This window comes from Salmo salar, chromosome ssa28, assembly GCF_905237065.1.
Source record: "Salmo salar chromosome ssa28, Ssal_v3.1, whole genome shotgun sequence".
NCBI classification, from domain to species: domain Eukaryota; kingdom Metazoa; phylum Chordata; class Actinopteri; order Salmoniformes; family Salmonidae; genus Salmo; species Salmo salar.
The window spans coordinates 32,994,720-33,017,192 of NC_059469.1; the positions used below are offsets into that span (position 1 = coordinate 32,994,720).

The 22,473-nt window shown below is 42.6% G+C and overlaps 2 protein-coding genes across 4 annotated transcripts in view; one reads left to right on the forward strand and one right to left on the reverse strand.

The window, feature by feature from the left end:
- LOC106589886 (proton channel OTOP3) lies at positions 1–11,257 on the forward strand. Of its 2 annotated transcripts, none has more exons than XM_014180299.2 (8): positions 1–611; positions 799–946; positions 8,345–8,481; positions 8,692–8,750; positions 9,076–9,215; positions 9,421–10,112; positions 10,387–10,566; positions 10,778–11,257. In XM_014180299.2, exons 1-8 carry the CDS (start codon positions 261–263, stop codon positions 10,946–10,948), a joined length of 1,878 nt encoding a protein of 625 aa, XP_014035774.2. In that variant the 5' UTR covers positions 1–260; the 3' UTR covers positions 10,949–11,257. The 2 variants fall into 2 exon arrangements, with proteins under 2 accessions (XP_014035774.2, XP_014035775.2); XM_014180300.2 differs by having other exon boundaries at positions 2–611; positions 9,424–10,112.
- The window catches only part of LOC106589885 (protein HID1), a 24,781-nt gene continuing 13,565 nt past the window's right edge, over positions 11,258–22,473 (reverse strand). For both annotated transcript variants that reach the window (XM_045710133.1, XM_045710132.1), the window contains exons 10-20: positions 19,667–19,757; positions 19,426–19,577; positions 18,701–18,779; positions 18,188–18,352; positions 17,685–17,776; positions 16,652–16,796; positions 16,151–16,338; positions 15,882–15,974; positions 14,532–14,623; positions 13,999–14,157; positions 11,258–12,963 (exon numbers count right to left, since the gene is read on the reverse strand). In XM_045710133.1, coding sequence (XP_045566089.1) covers positions 12,900–12,963; positions 13,999–14,157; positions 14,532–14,623; positions 15,882–15,974; positions 16,151–16,338; positions 16,652–16,796; positions 17,685–17,776; positions 18,188–18,352; positions 18,701–18,779; positions 19,426–19,577; positions 19,667–19,757 — 1,320 coding nt within the window. In that variant the 3' untranslated portion in view covers positions 11,258–12,899. The remainder of the gene's footprint in view (positions 12,964–13,998; positions 14,158–14,531; positions 14,624–15,881; positions 15,975–16,150; positions 16,339–16,651; positions 16,797–17,684; positions 17,777–18,187; positions 18,353–18,700; positions 18,780–19,425; positions 19,578–19,666; positions 19,758–22,473) is intronic.

Consider the following 22,473-nt stretch of genomic DNA (forward strand, 5'->3'; position numbering starts at 1 on the left):
TTCACCTGCATTTAATACACGCTCTTACTGGGTAGGTCCAGCTTCCTAATGCTCATTAGATTTGAATTATGAGGGAGAGGGAAAGAACAAGAGAGACTGCTGGATACGTAATGGATTAAAGAAAGATACAAGGAGAGAGGGAGAGAGAGAGATTGAGAGAGAGACCGACAGAGCAAAATAGAAAGAGAGAGGTTGAAAAAGGAGCTGCAGAGTGGATATAGTGAAAGTAAAAGGAGTCAGACTAATTAAAGTCAGTAAGTATGGATTCAGAGCATGGTACCACAGCGACAGCTGACACCATGGTCCCCGGACGTCAGTGCCAGGAGTCTGGTACCACTGCGACAGCCGACAACATAGACCCTGGAAGTCAGTGCCAGGAGTCTGCTACCACAGCAACAGCCGACACCATGGTCCCTGAAAGTCAGTGCAAGGCTGAGGAGGAGGAGAAGGAGGAGGAGGAAGAGGAGGGATCCGGAAACCATGCGCACCCAGACACAGACCCAGTCCTGGTGTGGGCCCCCAGTGGGAGACGGCTGCTCTCCGGGCTCCTGGGCCTCAACGTTGTCCTCCTAGGGGCAGCTCTGGTAGCTGGCCAGGCCTTCAACCCTCAGGTTCAAAATATATGAAACAAGGCCAGCACTCACTTGGGATAAAATGTGCAATTAAGCTTTGTTTTAATTCTCTCTAATGAACTCATAGCAACATGTCCTAATAGTCTGTGCACTGGCATACTGTATGTTCCAGCTTAAGCATTCCTCTTTGCATGTGTGGTCCCTTAACTGAGACTTCAACCCTCAGGGCCTCAGGCACCAGGAGCCCCAGATCTTCATGTTGCTGCTGATGTGTCTCAGCCTGGCCTGGATGCTGTGGTACCTACTCTGGGCCAGGAGGAAACCTGGGATTAGCCCACATAAAGACCACCATGCTGGGGGAATCACCGTCACAGGTAGGCCATTTTGGATTATTATTTAGACTATAAATTGTACCTTCTTGTATTATACTTATGACAAAATGTTTACTCTGTTTTACTGAGCCATTTTAATTTATGTTCGTATTGTCTTTTATCATTTCTAATTGTTGCTGCATTGTCAAGAAGAAACCTACAAGAAAGTATTTCATTGGACGGTGTATACCAAGTGTATCCTGTACATACAACTCATAAACCTTGAAACTCGAAACTTGGAGTTATATTTACGGTACTTATTGTTACTTTAGGGTTTGAATAGACAGATGGAAACACATGTCATGGATTATGCCTTATGTAGTATTTATTGGGAAACTGGGAAAAATTGTAGCTATATACTGCAGGGGTGCAACTTTACCTGGGGACGGAGGGTGTGCTTTAGGGCCATGCGTACGCTTCCAAGCTGTCAGGTAGGTTTGGAGTGTTTATCCGACCAGATAAAAAAATATATAGATATAATTCAAGTTATATGAGATCATATCCAGACCGGAACTATTATTTTAGCAGGTGACTAAAATTATACATTTATAAATTATACATTTCAATTATACATATAAATAATACATACAAATTATACATTTGTAAATTATACATTTAAATTATACATTTTTAAATTATACATTTATAAATTATACATATAAATTATACATTTATAAATTATACATTTATAAATTATACATTTTTAAATTATACATTTTTAAATTATACATATAAATTATACATTTATAAATTATACATATAAATTATACATTTATAAATTGTACATTTAAATTATACATTTATGAATTATACATTTATAAATTATACATTTAAACTATACATTCAATAACGTTGACAGATGTAGTATATAAAAAAAGGCCATTTTAGGAAGCCTATAAAGAGGCTGAAAAAACCTCCACAAATGATTTACAGGACACTTGGAGGATATTATTCCTAACTACAAAAGACGATTCCTTTTTTCTCAAAGTAAGAAAAGCTTTTTAAGAATTGACTACATTTGTATTTCCCAAAATGCACTCAAAAATTTACTGAATTAAAAAAATGAATGATATAGTGATATCGGATCATTCTCCGGTATCAGGTTTAATTACACCAATAGAAAATACACTTAAGTGGCAAAATTTGGAGAATGAAAAGAACTCATCTTCTGGATCCGAAATGTATTAAATACATAAACAAAAAATGTAAAAACCTTTACCATTACAAATTTAGACGTAGAGGACAGAGAAAAGCCGACTCCCAGTATAATTTCTGATGCCTTTAAGGCATATGTTAGGGGCATGATAATCTCATACTTGGCAAAAATGTAATCTGATTTAGAAATTAAAATGAAAGAAAAAGACTAGGAAATCCCTATCTTAGAAAAAGCCCATCTATCACGTCCTGACCAGCAGGTGGAGGAGTAGGTGTATACGTTTTGGTCAGGGCGTGGCAGAAGGAGTTGTGTTTTGTATGTTCTGTCTAGGTTGGGTTGTTCTATGTATAGTTAATTGGGGTGGACTTCCAATTGAAGGCAGGTGTGTGGTGTTGCCTTTGATTGGGAGTCCTATATTAGTTGGGTGTGTTTGTCTGTGTGTTTGCGGGGAATTGTTTGTGAGCACTGCATTTATTGAGCCTGCTACACTGTCTAGTCGTGAGTACTGTTTATTGTTTTGTTTTTTGTTCTGTGGATGCTTTACGTATTTTCATTAAAAGAATGAGTATCTACATTCCCGCTGCATGTTGGTCCTCCCTTCAACACCACGACGAAATTTGTGACACCATCAAAAAAATAAAGAATAAAATAAAGAATGTATGAATAAAATAAAATGTATGTCTTTCTCTTGAAGAGAGCAAACTACTTAACGGTAAATAAACCTGGTAAATATCTCACAGCTGTCACAAAACGAATACACACTAAACCAGTTCTAATTTTCAAAAATAAAGATAGAAAAGTGGTAATTAGAAACAACAACGCGATTAATTACCATTTTAAAAAGCTTCTGTGAAAATATATATCAATCAGAATTAAACAACAATTGGAAGGAACCTATAGCCTTCTTAGACTCAACAACTCTGAAGCAACTATCAGCAGACATAAAATAGTCTCTAAAAACAGAGATCCCCCAAGAATAAACATTAGATCCTGTTAAAACATTCACATGGAGAAAAGCACCAGGAATGGATGGCTTTCCCATAAAATACACACCTCACTCAACTCAGTATTTCCTAGTTCCATGTATCAAACGGTTATTTCAGTTATATTAAAACCAGGAAAATCTGCAAGGTCCCCTGCTGAATATAGACCCATACATTTAATAAATTGTGACATTAAATAATAACAAAGCTTATAAGCAATAGAATGGAAAAAGTCTTACCAGACTTGATACATATCAATCAAACAGGATTTATTACAAATAGACACTTACAAACAAATATAAGAACGAGTTTCAGTTTAATACAATACGCAAAAAAATAAGATATACTGTAGATTTATCAATAATGGCTGTTGATGCCGAAAAAGGCTTTTGACTCTCTTGAATAGCATTTTCTATTCAAAACTTTGGAAGCTTTCAACTTTCCAGCTGAAATAATACATCATATAAAAATGTTGTATGAATGTCCTAAAGCAAAAATATACACAAATAATACATTATCTGATGAAATTGCTTGGGAAAGGTGCACAAGACAGGGATGTCCCCTTTCCCCTCCTGTTTGCGCAGGCAGTTGAACCGCTTGCAGAAAGAATTAAACAGGACCCACAACGTAACAGCCATCAGTATTGGTAAACATGAATTTAAACTACACATATTTGCAGATGATATCCTGATTTTCCTGACCAATATTGAAAACTCAATGCCCCCTTTGCTAAAAATATTTTCAGAATATAAAAAAAAATCTCAGGATATAAAATTTACGTGGAAATAATAAACCAAATAATGGCAATAGGGAAAAAAAATGTGTTTTACTAATTATCTACTGCAATCCTTTAAGTCGATCACAGAAAATATTCCATGCTTAGGATGCTTAATAAGTGACAACAAACAGCAAATATATAAAGATATCTTTATTCTATTACTCAACAATATGAAAGCAGATCTAATTACATTTTATAATCTACCTCATAAATCTTACAGGTAGAATAAAACTCTTTAGAATGGCATGGCTGCCAAAGTTTTTGTATTTATTTTCGGGAAAATACCAATTACCCCACTGAAGAATATATTCAGTCATATCAAACTTTAAAAATTAAATTAAAATGCATATATTAAAAAGGAAAGTTTTACATCAACCTACTGTAAATCTGAGGTTGGTTTTAACCTTCCAGACTTGGAATTGTATCAACTTGCCACCCAGGACTTTTACTTGCCAGATATAGTTAAATACACTAAAGAGGAACAATGGGTACATACATTGCTTTCGGGAAAGTATTCATACCCCTTGACTTTTTCCACATTTTGTTACGTTACAGCATTATTTTTAAATTGATCAAATAATTTTTTTTCCTCACCAATCTACACACAATACCCCATAATGACAAAGTGAAAACAGGTTTTTAGACATTTTTGCAAATATATTCAAAATAAAAACAGAAATACCTTATTTACATAAGTATTCAGACCCTTTGCTATGAGACTCAGAGACATTGAGCTCAGGTGCATTGAGCTCAGGCTGTTTCCATTGATCATCCTTGAGATGTTTCTACAACTTGAATGGAGTCCACCTGTGGTAAATTCAATTGATTGGACATGATTTGGAAAGGCACACACCTGTCTATATAAGGTCCCACAGTTGACAGTGCATGTCAATGCAAAAACCAAGCAATGAGGTCAAAGAAATTATCCGTAGAGCTCCAAGACAGGATTGTGTCGAGGCACAGATCTGGGGAAGGGTAACAAAACATTTCTGAAGCATTGAAGGTCCCCAAGAACAGAGGCCTCCATCATTCTTAAATGGAGGAAGTTTGGAACCACCAAGACTCTTCCTAGAGCTGGCCGCCAAGGCCAAACTGAGCAATCGAGGGAGAAGGGCGTTGCTCAGGGAGGTAACCAAGAACCCGATGTTCACTCTGAAAGAGCTCCAGAGTTCCTCTGTGGAGATGGGAGAACCTTCATAGGACAACCATCTCTGCGGCACTCCACCAATCAGGCCTTTATGGAAGAGTGGCCAGACGAAAAACACTCCTCAGTAAATGGCACATGAAGACCTGTGGGGATGTTTTTCAGTGTCAGGGACTGGGAGATAAGTTTGGATCGAAGGAAAGATTAACGGAGCAACATACAGAGAGATCCTTGATGAAAACCTGCCCCAGAGTCCTCAGGACCTCAGACTGGGGTGAAGGTTAAAAAACAAAATGGAAGAAAATGAAACGTATTCTACAAGAAACAATATCACTCCCTAAAAACACAACCTTATGGAACAATCCTTGGTTAACTTTTCAGAAATCCCCTATAAATTTATCCACATGGAAAACTAAAGACATAGAAACTATAAATTACTTGGTAACAGGAAATAAATGTGTTTCCATTACATAATTAACAAGTAAATTGGATTGACCAATGTAGATAGTTTCAAATACATGCAACTTAAAAGTTACATATCATGAAATGTTGATTTGAAATCTTTTGGACATTAGAGCAACTTTGAGGGAATGATGTAGAAAATTATGTTCATATGATAGGTAAGATATACAACACCTTGCAGAGAGCCTATCCAACTGACAATCTCTTAGAAAATAATATAAACTATTGGAACCAAGACTTAAAAAGAACTGATGTTGGCACAAGATGGAGTGAAAGTTGGAGCATAACTAACGAAATCACAGTTAACAAAAATGTATGCTTAATCCAGTACAAACTAATGTATAGAATTGATTATACAAGAGACACATTTCACAAATTCTACAGCACAATGGCAGAGTCAAAACGAATAATGACTCACTAATCCATGCTTCCTGGGAATGGTAGAAAGTCCGGAAGTTCTGGGCGGAGCTAGAAAATTGGCTGTGAGAAGTATTATACTGTGAACTTACTTTTAATCCATCTGTCTGCATATTTCAAGACATGGTGTATGGGGTATAGTGAGATGCCCAATGGGTTGGATGATTCTCTTCTCATCTTGAAAAAACGTATACTGAAAACATGGAAATCAATCAATCCGCCATTATTAACACAATGGAAAAATCTAATGATTTCGTATTTAAATAATGAAAAAGCTTGGGCTACAAAGAGAAATAAAATGGTGCAGTTTCAGGCCATGTGTGTCACGGATCCCTGAGGAACTTTCATTACACACACCTGGCCCCGATACCCAGTGATTAGTAATTTGTATAAGTGTGCCCTTGGTTTACCATTGTCCTGTTGATTATTGTTACAATGTCCATTGGTGAGTGTGAGTACCTGTGCTGTGTGTTTTGACTTTCGTGCCATTGTGGATTGAGCAGACGATTACGGGTCTCATCCCATGTGTTAATGATTGTGCGCTCGTGTTATTTATTCAAGGTACTCCTCGCTCTTTTGTTTGGGTTTCAACCCTGTGCCTTTACTCAGCACGCTGTCATTTGGGTAAAATAAATTAAAAAGAATTACGCATTCCTACGCCTGTCTCCCGACCCATTTATACCAACTTGACAGAATAATCGACCATTAAGAGAGACAGTGGGCATGGCCCATCTGACGACGCTGCGACTGGTCTGTCCGGCGCCTCCGCAACTTCGGCAGCTGCATGTCAGGGATTTCTTCGTCTTCTGACGATAATGCGAAATCGTCATCTGAGAATGTAGACCAATACGCAGCAGGTATGTGTATGCTCATCTTGCTTTTTAATAAATACAAAATGAACACCAAAATAACAAAGAACGAACGATCGACAAAAAACAGTCTGGTAAGGCACAAGGCTAAACACAGAATAATCACCCACAAATAACAAACACAAACACACCCTCATATATGGGACTCTCAATCAAAGGCAGATAGACAACACCTGCCTTCAACTGAGAGTCCCAACCCCAATTAACCAAACATAGAAACAGACATACTAGACAAAATCATAGAATACCTGAAAACCAAACAGTGCCCAAAAACCCCGGAATACTTAAACCAAATGCCCTTTCAACAAAACACACCACCCCGAACCACATAAAACGAATACCCTCTGCCACGTCCTGACCAAACTACAATACCAATTAACCTTATACTGGTCAGGACGTGACACTGCAACTGGGCCGTCCGACGTCGCCACGACGGGTCCGTCCGAAGATGCAACTTCAGCAGCTGCAACTGGGCTGTCCAACGCCGCCACAACCGGTCCATCCAACGCCACTGCTACTGGTCCGTCCGCTGCAGCAACGGCTACTGGCCCGTCCGACGGCAACGCAACTTCAGCAGCTGCATCGGGTCCTGATCGACCCGCACTGCGTTCCTGTGATCATCCTCGAGGCCGGTGTCGTGGGGGGGGGTACTGTCACGGATTGCTCCGGAACTTTCATTACACACACCTGGCCCCGATTACCAGTGATTAGTAATTTGTATAAGTGTGCCCTTGGTTTACCATTGTCCTGTTGATTATTGTTACAATGTCCATTGGTGAGTGTGAGTACCTGTGCTGTGTGTTTTGGCTTTCGTGCCATTGTGGATTGAGCAGACGATTACAGGTCTCATCCCGTGTGTTACTCATTGTGTCCTTGTGTATTTATTCAAGGTACTCCTCGCTCTTTTGTTTGGGTTTCAACCCTGTGTTTTGTATCATGTTTGGTCTTCATCCCTGTGCCTTTACTCAGCACAATGTAATTTGGGTAACATTTTAAAAAACTATTACACATTCCTGCACCTATCTCTCGACCCATTTATACCAACGTGATAATGTGGCGGAGAGTGATGGGGGTGTGTGCTAATGGGCCTGGGCAGGTGTGATGTAGTTGTTTGAATGTGTATGCTTTGTATTGTTTATAAAATATATATTTTTTTAAAACATCTGTTATATATATTGTCTGTCATCCCAGAATAAAATACTTGCATGAGCTCCAGTAGCATCATATCCATCCCTGCTGATTGGTTGCCTTGGTTAGGATTCAGAACCAGAATGTTACACCTGCACGAATTTCCATCATCCGTCCCCAAATGCTTTATAGTGATTGAATGCAGGTTGGGTCGTTGTAATTCAATAGGGACAATCAATTCAATGAGGGTGGCTTCTATATCGTGACAGTTTGTAGTTAGTCATTCTATCAGATATCTATGCGTTATTTTAAATGTTTTATTGAAAGACATCTCAAATGGCACCCTGTTCCCATAGGGCTCTCGTCAAAAGGAGTGCCCTACATAAGGAATAGGATAGCATGTGGGACGCAACCTAAACTAAAACTTCTGTTTCTGGTTGACCCCTGACTCCCTGCCATGTCAGTGGTCCTGATGCTGTTTGCCGCCTTCAGTCTCCTGATGCATCTCTTCAAGATGGGTTACTATGTCATGATGAAGGAGTGTAAGCCGGTTGCTAAAGTCCTTGCCCCCTTCATCGAGGCTCCCTTTCTTGGCCTACAGGTAGTCATCAATCATTGGCTTTTGTTTGGAGTCAATTTCATTTTCCAAAATGTTTAAAATATTTTCAATGCATTTTAATTTGATTGAACCCTTATTTAAAGCAGATCATATCTCTTTGGTAATAGAGAACTGTATTGAACCTATATTCTAAACTGATATTGACTTGGACAATGTCATTTCCTTAACATTTGAATGAATGTTTTTTTGTAGACCTATTTGCTCTGGGCTCACTCCAAAGACTGTATTCACAAGCACAAGATCATTACCAGGTGCATGCCTCTCAATTTCATTTACAAAAACATTTACCATCATCTTGTTGTTATTGGAGAGATCTATGGTATTTGCATTGACTAAAGGAATCAATAGGTACCTATACATTACCAAGCAAACAGGTAATAATGGGATTGCTGGCGTTTGTGAACGCTTCAACCCCTTTGTTGCTTATTGTGTGATTTTATGTGTTTATTTGTAGCTTATTGTTATGCAATTTTCTGTCTTTATTTCAGAGTGAATCATCCATACATCTCATTTCATATTGTTATGTAATACATTTGAACTGTGATGTGAGTGTGTGTGTTTATGCTCCCACGCCAGGTCTGGGCTGATGGTTACTCTGAGCGCAGATCTGTTGCTGTGGCTGAACGCGGTGACAGAAGACACCGTTCATCTGGAGATAGAGATGGAGAAGGAGGACGGCCGCGCCACGTATGGCAGCGCAGATAGCTCTGACTCGGGTATATACCGTAGTAAATCCTTACGTAACTAAAACGCATTTCTGTACTGTTTTATTACAAAGAAAGTAGGTACACTGTGCTTGCCCACTAGTCAGACAATTTGGAGGACCTATAACTGAATTATAAAGATGTTGTTAATATCTAATGATATTACTACTGTATACTATGAAGGAATTATTCATCAACCTGTCTGATTTCCTTTCAGCAGGGCTGAGAAATGCAACGTTATGCCAGTGCAGTGCAGACACAGTGTGCCTGTTCTTCAGGAAGGGTTATGAAGTCCTGTATCCCTTCAACATGGAGTACTACCTGATGGCAGGCTGCATGCTTTATGTGATGTGGAAGAACGTGGGCAGGCGTATGAGCCCTGGGTCAATACCCCACCATGCCCAGAAGATTACCCTACGCATCGTCCACGAAGGTGGGATCATATTTGGGCCGTTGTTCGGGGGTCTGGTCCTTATAGCTGGGGTGGTTGTGTTCATCCTGTATCAAGTTTGGGTGAACCGAGGCCAGCACCGGCCCACTGCGTTTTTGATATTCTACAGCTACCATCTAGCTGTGATGCCCATCATGTCCCTCTGCTCCCTGGCTGGCGTGTTGGTCCATAAGCTGGAGAAGAGGGCGGATGAGAGGGGACATAACCCCACGCGTAGCCTGGATGTGGCCCTCCTGGTTGGGGCAGCCCTGGGCCAGCTTGCCCTGTCCTATTTCTCTCTGGTGGCTGCTCTGGCTGTGGGGCCTAGCGGACCACTGGGAAGCCTGGATCTTTCCTACTCCCTCCTATGCCTGTTGGAGCTCCTGCTGCAGAATGTCTTCATCATCAATGGCCTCCACCGACACCCCAACATGGCCCTCACCAAGGGGAAAGGAAAGGAGAGGATCAGCATTTTCATGGCAAGTCACTCTTCTTCTCCTTCTTCAATTTGATGGTTCAAGTAATGTTGACGACTCCAATTCTCTCTGGCCAAGACTGATTTGCCTACTAAATTGCTTTATTTAAAATATAAAAGAGAACAAATATGTATTCATCCAGCCATCTTTACTTCAGAACTTTCTGTGCCCTGAGATAGCACCATACTCATACTGTATCAATACAACCAGAAGTATAGTTACACTTTTATCTATAGTAATACATTGACAATGTGACCCCTCTCATGTGCCAAAGCAGAAGAGGAAGACCATGGAGAATACAAATGACAGGAATAAAGTAGGAGGAGCGATGTCTCTATTGGAGAAGGGAAAGGCAGTGACAGCACCACCTGGTTGCCAAGTCAAGGAAGGACAACAGACCTTGTACAAAAGAGTCACACAGGAGATCTGTGCCTTCCTCATTCTCTCCAATATCATGGTGAGTAACTCCAAGGCTATTACGTCTGTGATCTTGTAATATCATGTTACACAGTATTTACCTAGCCTGGTGGCAGATCTGTTGGTGCTTGCTTGCCAACTCCTATGCTTTGTCCTTGGAGCACATACAGATCTGGGATCAGGCTAGTATTCACACCCTATCCCTTTTCCAATATAATGTAATTTAATTTCTCTCTCCCCCTTCTCCTCAGCTGTGGATGATCCCAGCATTTGGAGCCCACCCCCAGTTTGAGAACGGCCTGGGGAAGCAGTTCTTTGGCTTCTCTGCCTGGTTTGTCCTGGTCAACCTGGTTCAGCCTCTGGGAGTCTTCTACAGGATGCACTCTGTGGGGGCCCTGATAGAGATCCTGGTCACTGGCTGAGCTCCTATCCTCTCCCCCACCCCCCTCCCCTGTTCTCTTCTCTGCCTGGTTTAACCTGGTTCAGCCTATGGGAGTCTTCAACAGGGGGGCCCTGATGGAGCTCATCACTGCCTGAGGGATAGGAACCACAACACTGACAAACTGCTCCCCTCTGGGACATAAGGCCACAATGAGCTCCGCCCACCTTTTCATATCCTTGGGTGAAATGTTGTGCCGACTGACTACTAGTGACTAGCTAAATATCACATTTCTGTAAAGATGAGACATGTAAACATTTCTCTGTTGACATTAAAAACATGTGTACTTTGATTCATAATACATTATTTATTACATGTGATCTGTTTCCGGTACTTTGAAAATATTGACATTATGAAATCAGACACAGAATACAACAGCATTTGCCTGCAGTTCAAAAGCCAATACATACATTCCAGAGATATCACTTCTTGTCTCAGTCAGTCAGTTCACGGAGGTCCAGGTCAGTCCCCAGGTCTCAGTCAGTCAGTTCAGAGGTCCCGGTCAGTCCCCAGGTCTCAGTCAGTCAGTTCACGGAGGTCCCGGTCAGTCCCCAGGTCTCAGTCAGTCAGTTCACGGAGGTCCCGGTCAGTCCCCAGGTCTCAGTCAGTCAGTTCAGAGGTCCCGGTCAGTCCCCAGGTCTCAGTCAGTCAGTTCAGAGGTCCCGGTCAGTCCCCAGGTCTCAGTCAGTCAGTTCAGAGGTCCCGGTCAGTCCCCAGGTCTCAGTCAGTCAGTTCACGGAGGTCCCGGTCAGTCCCCAGGTCTCTCTCTAGTCTGTCTCTATTTCACACTCTTCCAAAATGAAAAGGAGCTTTACTGTGATAAAAGGGATACCAAAAAATGAAACTTTCTGTAAAAACATTTCAAGAATAGAAACTAAAAATAAATCTTCATCTAAAACAAACATTTAAACAATCTTAAGTAACATATACACCATCGTTCAAAAGTTTGGGGTCACGTAGAAATGTCCTTGTTTTTGAAAGAAAAGCAATTTTTTTTGTCCATTTAAATAAGATCAGTTTGATCAGAAATTCAGTGAAGACATTGTTAATGTTGTAAATGACTATTAGCTTCTTTAATCAGTACAACCGTTTTCAGCTGTGCTAACAATTTTAAAAGGGTTTTCTAATGATCAGTTAGCCTTTTTAAAATGATAAACTTGGATTAGCTAACACAACGTGCCATTGGAACACAGGAGTGATGGTTGCTGTTAATGGGCCTCTGTACACCTACGTAGATATTCCATTAAAAAACAGCTGTTTCCAGCTACAATAGTCATTTACAACATTAACAATGTCTAAACTGTATTTCTGATCAATCTGATCTTTTAATGGACAAAAAATTATTTTATTTTTTTTCAAAAACAAGGACATTTCTAAGTGACCCCAAACCTTTGTACGGAAGTGTACATACAGTAGTGTATACATGTATTTGTTCGGCAAAAAAAAATAATACACATCAAGTTAATGAAGGAATATACCCTGGGAAAGCTGCCAATACATGACTAGAAGAGGGTTAATATGGCAGATCTTCTGGCAGTTGTAGTAGCAGACAGCTTGTAGGAAAAGTGGTTTAGTGACAGAGGTTTGTTACATGATGTTCTACGGGTTGGCACTTCGCAAGAAACAAAATAGAGAAAACAAACACTGTAAATTCCTGTTTTCTGGAACAGGTGTGTCTGGTGAAAATACTCATCCTCCTCTTCCACACTTCTGTTCAGGTTTGAAGATGGCAGTTGGTGAGAGAGCGAACGGTGGTTCCGAGGGCGAACCAGCCAGTCCAGAGAGACGTTGTCTGCTTCCCAAATGGCGTTCTACCCCCTATGTAGTGCACTACTTTTTACAGAGGCCCATAGGGCTCGTCAAAAGTAGTGCACTACGAACAGGATAGGGTGCCATTTGGGACGCAATCGTAGAGACCTGTTCACCAGCTCCACTTAGATCCTCTGAATCTCAAACAGTCTGACGTCAGTGTCATACCAGATCGGGGGATCCACATTACTACGGTAACAAGAGTCATTGTTAATAAAGATCAGATTTGATTTGAGTGACCATGACAACCACCACCTGTGCTTCATGGAATAAGTGACTCGGTCAGTTGGGGGCCAGGTTCCTAGACCTGGCTGGGGGCCTGTTCCAGAAAGCTGGATCAATAAGTTAGCCAGATGACTAAAATTGCTTGAAATAACTTCATTTTGAGAAATATGATGATAATGTATAACAACCAATACAACGGTAGCTTTCTTAAATTAACCAGCATATCAAGTTATATTTATCAAAATCAGCTGACCAATTTAATAATCCTGCTTTCAAGAATAACCCAGTCCTTTAATGTAATTACACCTAAATATATGTGTTAACTCAGTCTGAACTCTATAGAGGCTTGTCTTATTCATTCTGTATACGGATTAGGCATTTTCAGTGGTGTAAAGTTCTTAAGTAAAAATACTTGAAAGTACTACTTAAGTCCTTTTTTGGGGTATCTGTACTTAACTATTTATATTTTTGACTACTTTTACTTCACTACATTCCTAAAGAAAATAATGTACTTTCTACTCCATACATTTTCCCTGACACCCACAAATTGTGAATGCTTAGCAGGACAGGAAAATGGTCCAATTCACACACTTATCAAGAGAACACATGGTCATCCCTTCTGCCTCTGATCTGGAGGACTCACTAAACACAAATGCATTGTTTGTAAATTATGTCGGAGTGTTTTAAAACAGCCACCCTCATTTTTAAAACAAGAAAATGCTGCCGCCTGCTTTGCTTAATAGAAGGATTTTTTAAAAACTTTTGATACTTAAGTATATTTAGAACCAAATACTTTGGTTCTACTCAAGTAATATTTTACTGCGTGACTTTCACTTTTACTTGAGTAACTTTCTATTAAGGTATCTATACTTTTACTCAAGTATGCCAATTGGGTACTTTTTCCACCACTGGGTATTTTACTACTATTGACATTATCACCATCATTAACCATTGTAAATATCTTAATGTTTCCCTTTTCATTTGGCCCATGTTGCTTACCGTAGGTAGATTACTCCCCACATGTATGTGCGGAACCACATGGCGGTGCCCGCGTTGGCCTGGTACTTCCTGATTAAGATGGGGTGAGGCACAGGCAGCAGTCCCACCAGGGTCCCATGCTGCAGGAACTTCAGGATCTCTGACTCGTCAGTCAGACCCCTGGAGGAGATAAACATATCACTTAACTTACTATAGTACATTTAGTTTTACAGGGACAGTGCACATTAAATCAACATTACTGTAAAGGTGCCAGTTTTAGCCAGCCGGCTAATTTTCAACTGCAGTCCCTGTGCAGGTAATATCCATAAATATAGTCTCTCTCATCCATGCTAATCTAATTCTAGTGAAATCTATTGATCACTGTGTTCTGATCACTTCTGGGTTCCACAATCAAGAAAGATCACAATCCTATTGATACTGTCAGTCATAGACACATCTATTTCTAAGCTCTCAGTTTTCGGAACACTTAGGGTTCCACAACCAAAATCACGAAATATAACCTCTCCATTTCCCTTAGGATCCTCGTCTCTTACTTGTCTATGCAGATCTTCTCCACCTGAGGAACCAGAACTTGTAGCAGCCTCATGATAGTCTGAAGAGGAAGCTTACTCTTCCAGGAGAGGACCTAGTAGAGAACAGTACAGAGAAGGGAGAAGAGGTCACGACCTATCAGGAGGGAGGGATCTTACTAATGACGTACATAACACCACAGCTGTGAATGTACTGTATGATTGAGGGGGAGGGAGGGAGACATGGCTGGATGGAGGGAGGGAGACATGGCTGGAGGGACGGAGGGATGGAGACATGGCTGGAGCGACGGAGGGATGGAGACATGGCTGGAGCGACGGAGGGATGGACAATGAGGGAGACATGGCTGGATGGAGGGAGGGATGGATGGAGGAAGGGAGAGATGGCTAGATGGAGGGAGGGAGAGATGGCTAGATGGAGGGAGGGAGAGATGGATAGATGGAGGAAGGGAGACATGGCTGGATAGAGGGAGGGAGGGATGGATGGAGGGAGACATGGCTGGATGGAGGGAGGGATGGAGACATGGCTGGATGGAGGGAGGGATGGCTGGATGGAGGGAGACATGGCTGGATGGAGGGAGGGAGGGAGACATGGCTGGAGGGAGGGAGGGAGACATGGCTGGAGGGAGGGAGGGAGACATGGCTGGAGGGAGGGAGGGAGACATGGCTGGAGGGAGGGAGGGAGACATGGCTGGAGGGAGGGAGGGAGGAGGGAGACATGGCTGGAGGGAGGGAGGGAGGGGAGACATGGCTGGAGGGAGGGAGGGAGACATGGCTGGAGGGAGGAGGGAGGGGAGCATGGCTGGAGGGAGGGAGGGAGGGAGGGAGACATGGCTGGAGGGAGGGAGGGAGACATGGCTGGAGGGAGGGAGGGAGGGAGGGATGGCTGGAGGGAGACATGGCTGGATGGGATGGCTGGATGGAGACATGGCTGGATGGGATGGCTGGATGGAGACATGGCTGGATGGGATGGCGGGATGGAGACATGGCTGGATGGAGGGAGGGATGGAGACATGGCTGGATGGAGGGAGGGATGGAGACATGGCTGGATGGAGGGAGGGATGGAGACATGGCTGGATGGAGGGAGGGATGGAGACATGGCTGGATGGAGGGAGGGATGGAGACATGGCTGGATGGAGGGAGGGATGGAGACATGGCTGGATGGAGGGAGGGATGGAGACATGGCTGGATGGAGGGAGGGATGGAGACATGGCTGGATGGAGGGAGGGATGGAGACATGGCTGGATGGAGGGAGGGATGGAGACATGGCTGGATGGAGGGAGGGATGGAGACATGGCTGGATGGAGGGAGGGATGGAGACATGGCTGGATGGAGGGAGGGATGGAGGGCTCTTACCCAGTCTGGAGTGGGGTTCCAGTACATAGCTGATGATGATGATACACTGGACAAATGACTTCTGGCCAGCTCTGACTCTGGTTGAAAGGCCTCCTTGATAGGAAGAGGAGGAACCATTATAATCACTAGGCTCAATCTTAATGTCACTGAGCAGTAACATACCTCTCACAAGTTATTTTGTCCTGTATATAACTTCACTCTAAATGATTCCCACAAGACTTGCTTTCCAGTGAGCTGCGTTCATATGTCTCCACATTCAGAGCTCTTACCTCGTTATCTCTCCCCGAGTTGGACTCTGTGTCGCTGGCTCCAGCTATACCACTGGTGTCAGCGGCAGAGGACTGCGGAGAGTGGGTGTGTTGGGGAGAGTGGGCGTTTTGGTCAGTGGTCATGTGCTGGAGACAGACCATGGTGCCATCCTCAGAGACCTGAGCCTTCTCTGTCAGCTTGTCAATAGCTACAGGGACCAAACAACAAGAAAGACCCTTAGAAACCATTGAACCATTCCCAAACAATGAAACAAAACAAATGATTTTTTTACGACTTAAAATAAACCAATTGCTGTTTTTTTATAAAAGGGGTGAGAGAATTGCAGAAGTTATGTGACGAAACAGAGTAGTAGGATATAAGTTAGTGATAGCTGAGTGGAAACCCGGCAAGCCCAGTTAATAGAATTGAATAGAATTAAATATAAAATCTTAACATACCATAGGGAAATGTGCTTTGCAAAATACAGGCATGCATGGAGAGCTCCAGAAGAGAAGGGGTACCTGGTATGGCCACGAGACTGGCTTTGAGTGTCCCTGGCTCAGCTGGGACGGCCGGTCGGGACCCCTCCATGGAGATGGTCTCCTGGGAGTTGATTCGGGAGATAACGGCTGTGGTAGTCTTCTTCCTCTTCTTCATCTGCAGGGCCTTGTTAGAAGAATGGAAAATAAAATTATTCAGCAAAGCAACTGAACCAAGTGATTACTGACCCACTTTACATGTTTTATGTGATCAACTGTTTTGTCAAGTCAGATTTATTTAAAGTACATTTCACATGGATCACTCACAACATCAACCTTTTTTCTTAAACTACGGAGGAAATATTGACCGTTGCCTTAAAGACTCCTTTGACTGTTTTATGCAAGAGGATAGAGTTCTACGTTAGTGTGGCAACTGCACTGCCCGCAACCGCAGGGCTCTCCAGAGGGCGGTCTGCATAACGCATCACCGTGGGCAAACTACCTGCCGTCCAGGAGACCTACAGCACCCGATGTCACAGGAAGGCCAAAAAGATTATCAAGCACGACAACCACCCGAGCCACTGCCTGTTCACACAGCGCTATCATCCAGAAGGCAAGGTCAGTACAAGTGCATCAAAGCTGGGACCGAGAGACTGAAGAACAGCTTCTATCTCAAGGCCATCAGACTGTTAAACAGCCATCACTAACACAGAGAGGCTGCTGTCTACATACAGACTTGAAATCACTGACCACTTTAATAAAAATGGAACACTAGTCCCTTTAATAATGTTTACACATCTTGCATTACCCATATCATATGTATATACTGTATTTTATACTATATCTTAGTCTATGCCGCTCTGACATTGCTCATCCATATATGTATATATTCTTAATTCCATTATTTTACTTAGATTTGTGTGTATATGTTGTGAAATTGTTAGATATTACTGCACTGTTGGAGCTAGAAACAACAAGCATTTCGCTACACCCGCAATAACATCTGCTAAACACGTTTATGTCACCAATAAAATGTGATTGGATTTGATTTAGAAAGCACATTGTCTCTCTCTACCTTGTGGATGGTGGCTGGGTCAGAGGACAGATTGGCCAGCTGGTGGAAGATGTTGCGCTTACGGATAATGGCGTACACCAGGTTACAGTTACCTGCGAGGAGAAGAACAGTTACTGGGCAGCTTTATCATGTCAACGTTTAAAGACACACTCCAGAAAGAAGTAGGGAAAAGGAGCTTTTAAATAGTGTCAGTCTGGCAGGTTATGTTCTGGTCATTTCACGGCAATCATGTTGATGCAATCCCATTGTCCACCAAGAGATGGCACCGTTCCCATACTGCCCAGTCAATGCTAGGTAACGTCTTTGGAGGAGTCTGAGCCAGCCTCTTAACCACAACCATTCTAGATTTTCTTTACTACTGTGTGATGTCTGACAACATGAGACTAGAGCCTGGGTCCCAGATCACTTTGTGCCGTCTTGACAACTCCTTGTCACTTATTGCCATGTCTGACAAGAAAGCACAATCAGATCTGGGACCTGAGCTAACTAGAGCCAGTTTTTACCATCAAACTGATACTGGATGAGGTTGTTGAAGACCTCCAGCAGGAAGAAGACAAGATGGTGGTTCTGGGAGGCAGAGAAGAGGAACCAGTTGGTGGAGAAGGCTTCCAGGAGGTGGAGCAGCTTGTTAGCTGCCACCATGGACAGACTCTTCAGGTAAGGAGACACTGTGGAGGAGAAACAGAAATTAGTTGGTTAACTGCCACCATGGACAGACTCCTCAGGTAAGGAGACACTGTGGAGGAGAAACAGAAATTAGTTGGTTAACTGCCACCATGGACAGACTCCTCAGGTAAGGAGACACTGTGGAGGAGAAACAGAAATTAGTTGGTTAACTGCCACCATGGACAGACTCATCAGGTAAGGAGACACTGGAGGATGGTGGTGTACTGGTGTCAATAACCTGCAATATCCAGATGCAGCCAACAGGTGGCGACCATTTCAATGACAGTCAAGACACTCACCCAAAGATTTAAATAGAATAGAAGTATTATATTGTATCTTTGAGCACTCACCGTTCACTACGATAGTGAGCAGGCAGTCAAAGAGGGGCTGCAGGCGTTGATGTCCACTAGTGATGATCTTGTGGAAGATCTAGACAACCACATATGAAGATGAGGCAGTTGATCCACCAGCCTCCAGACAGTTATGTTAATACTATATATCACACTATGATCAGATTTTTCTGCACTTGAATTTTTTTTAAATGTGTGCCTCTGCCGCCGGCAAACAACGACCTTCATCAGAGCATGCTACTGCATCCTCCCATCCATCCATCCTCCCTCCCTCCATCCTCCCATCCATTAATCCTCCCTCCTATCCATCCATAATTGTTTGTGCCCCTGCCGTCGGTAACCAATGACCTTCAGAGCATGCTACTGTATCCTTCCTTCCTTCCTTCCTTCCTTCCTTCCTTCCTTCCTTCCTTCCTTCCTTCCACCCATATATCCTCCCTCCCTCCTCCCATCCATCCATCCATCCATCCATCCTCCCTCCTATCCATCCATAATTGTTTGTGCCCCTGCCGTCGGTAACCAATGACCTTCAGAGCATGCTACTGTATCCTCCCATTCTTCCTCCCATCCATCCCTCTCTCCCATCCATCCCTCCCTCCCATCCATCCCTCCCTCCCATCCATACATCCAGCCTTCCTCCCTCCCTCCATCCATCTATCTATCCTCCCATCCATCCCTCGGCATCCAGGGAAGCATTGAGACGTCGCTCAGACAGCTCTACTCACCACTATGAGCAGGTCAGCATGAGTTCCAGTGAACACAGGGATGTCCATGGGGACTCGTACAGAGTAGGGTTTATTCAAACGCACACCAAAGTTCCTCTCTCCACTCAGCAGCAGCAGGATAAACACACCGATGTGTACCAGGCCCACACGAGCTGCACACACACACACACACACACACACAGAGTACATATAATAATAAGAAAAACACACACACACACACACACTGCTCTGTGGGACTCACACTGGTCAGCCCGTGCATCATTCAGGTAAAACAGGATAGGCACCAGGACATCCAGAACATCACTGCTCTTCAACACGAAGAACAGGAACTTCTGAAACACAAAGATAGCAAGTTTGTAGGTTAAACGAGATCAACAAAAGGCACTAAGATAGTGAGCTTCAATATTATAGGAATATTCTCGCTTGTACTTTGTGGAAACAGTTAGGAACATCAATACTGTACTTAAAAATGTCAGACCCCCGGAGGTCAGACACAGACAATAGACAATACTTGTCAAAGTTAAAACAAGACCATTGTCACAATCTTTTTAAAACATGTTCTCTAGAGAAGCTGCAAAAGTGACTCAGGTGACGAAACACATTAAAACATAAAATCTGTATTTGGGAGGTAAACACTTCTCCTCAGTGCATTCCCCATCAGAGAGGAGGATGTAATCAATGTGCGACGCATCCAGGAGTGTACGAAGCACACAGATGAACAGATGGCACAGTGCTGAAGGCAGAAGGGTAGAGCAATGTGATGTGTTGAGGTGGATAGGTGTGATAGGCCACATTATTCTACAGACGACCCTCTCGGCGTTCTACAGGCGACCCTCTCGGCGTTCTACAGGCGACCCTCTCGGCGTTCTGTGTGTGCTCGATTGTATACACCTGTCAGCAACGGGTGTGGCTGAAATAGCTGAATCCACTAATTTGAAGGGGTGTCCACATACTTTTGTATATATTGTGTATGTAAAATTTGTTTAGATTTAGAATGGCCCATTAACAAATGGGCAAGAACAGGGGACGGGGGAAAAAAATAATTTTTCTCTGTTTGACTCGAATAGCGAATGGAGGCCGCTGTCATGACGTTGCTCTGTTGGTGAGGTTTATGACCCCCATAAATACCTTTCCCCCTTTTCTCGCTCTACTCTACAGAATGGATCTTGGAAACCCCTTTGTTAACATAGAGAGAGTATGGTAACGTCAAAAGGTTGGGAACGGAACAATATTTCGGTAATCCAACCAGTTGAAAGTGTCCGTTGGTACTGAAAGAATATGATGTCAGATCAGTTGGTGTCTGGGACAATATATCTGATGACAGGATGACATAAATTGTATCTTGGAAAGTCTACACATTCTAGTCATCAGATTCACATGGAATTGTAGTGCAATTTAAATGCTAAAATATGAAACTATTTGTGAAAAGATTAAATGTAATTTTAGTTTTAATATGAGAGAATTGTTTTCATAAGTAAAATATGCTCACTCAATGGCCACGCCCAAGTGAACCAATTCACGGAGGGCTAAGCCAACCTCAGCATGAGCTCTGGTTGCAAATGGTTGAACGACTACAACCTAACTAAATAACATTGTGTTCCCGGTGACATGAGGACTGATGTCCATACATTTAAAAGGGCAAATTTCAACGTGGAGGTGACGATCGCCACGCTGGAAGGATGAATTTCGACTATACCAGCCAGAATATATCATGAGCTTATAGTATGGCAACTTGGTATGAACTTTGAACTCTTGATACATCCTAGACGTGGAGTTATCAGCAGCAACTGTAAACGTGCGTGGCCTAGGAAAGGACGGACAATCTCTTCAGAGCGACAGGGTACTACAACGTATCCGTTCTACCACACGACGACAACGTATCCGTTCTACCACACGACGACAACGTATCCGTTCTACCACACGACGACAGCGTATCCGTTCTACCACACGACGACAGCGTATCCGTTCTACCACACGACGACAGCGTATCCGTTCTACCACACGACGACAGCGTATCCGTTCTACCACACGACGACAGACTACAACGTATCCGTTCTACCACACGACGACAGACTACAACGTATCCGTTCTACCACACGACGACAGACTACAACGTATCCATTCTACCACACGACGACAACGAATCCGCCAAGAAATATTCGTTAAAAGGACAGGGAAGATCTCTGCAGGGCAACCCAGCCTTCCATCTTCGACCAATCTATCGAAGCGCAGCTCAGAGTAAATATATTCCTTGCTTTTTCCTTTTCCCGAATGGACGGTTATTTAGAATGCATAAGATTCTGTATTTACGATAGCGTAGCTTCATAAGGTCCGATCAGAGACCCAATCCTTTTGTTCCTCAGTCTTCCCGCTCTTTCATTCAAACCCAACCCCCTTTCTTTGTGTAACCAACCATCATATTGGTTTTGTCCACTAGGGACGTTTTCTTTTATGACATAATTAGTAATCAATGTATGATCCATCCTGTGTATATGTAATTCTGTGTGATTATTTAGCTATTTAGTAAATAAATAATTAACCCAAATGTTGTATTGCTGATTCAACTTGTTAGCCAGGGTTCGTGAAGATAACCAAGAATTTTACGATGTTCAGATGAGAGTGAATAAGGTGACGATTAATAATTGACTGCTATTGATATAAAAGGTTACCAGGTCTTTAAGAGTTTATTCGGAAGACAACAGCTCTATAAAACATTCTTCCGTGGTGCCCCGACTTTCTAGTTAATTACATTTACATGATTAGTTTAAATCAGGTAATATTAACTACAGAGAATAGATTTTATAAAATAGCATGTCATATAATTTAATCCATAGTAAAAACACGACACCGCTTTCCTGTTGGTTCGTTTTTTCAAATCATGCCAGGTAGGCTACTCCGGTTATTTCACTCCAAGCATCAACCAACCACTGTTTGAGGAGCATGCAGCCTCTTCCTACTCGACAGGTGATATTCCACCCAAACTCTGTATGCCATGGGCCTTCCAACCTTGTCCCTGCAGCTAACCAGTGGTTAATTTGGGAAATTAAG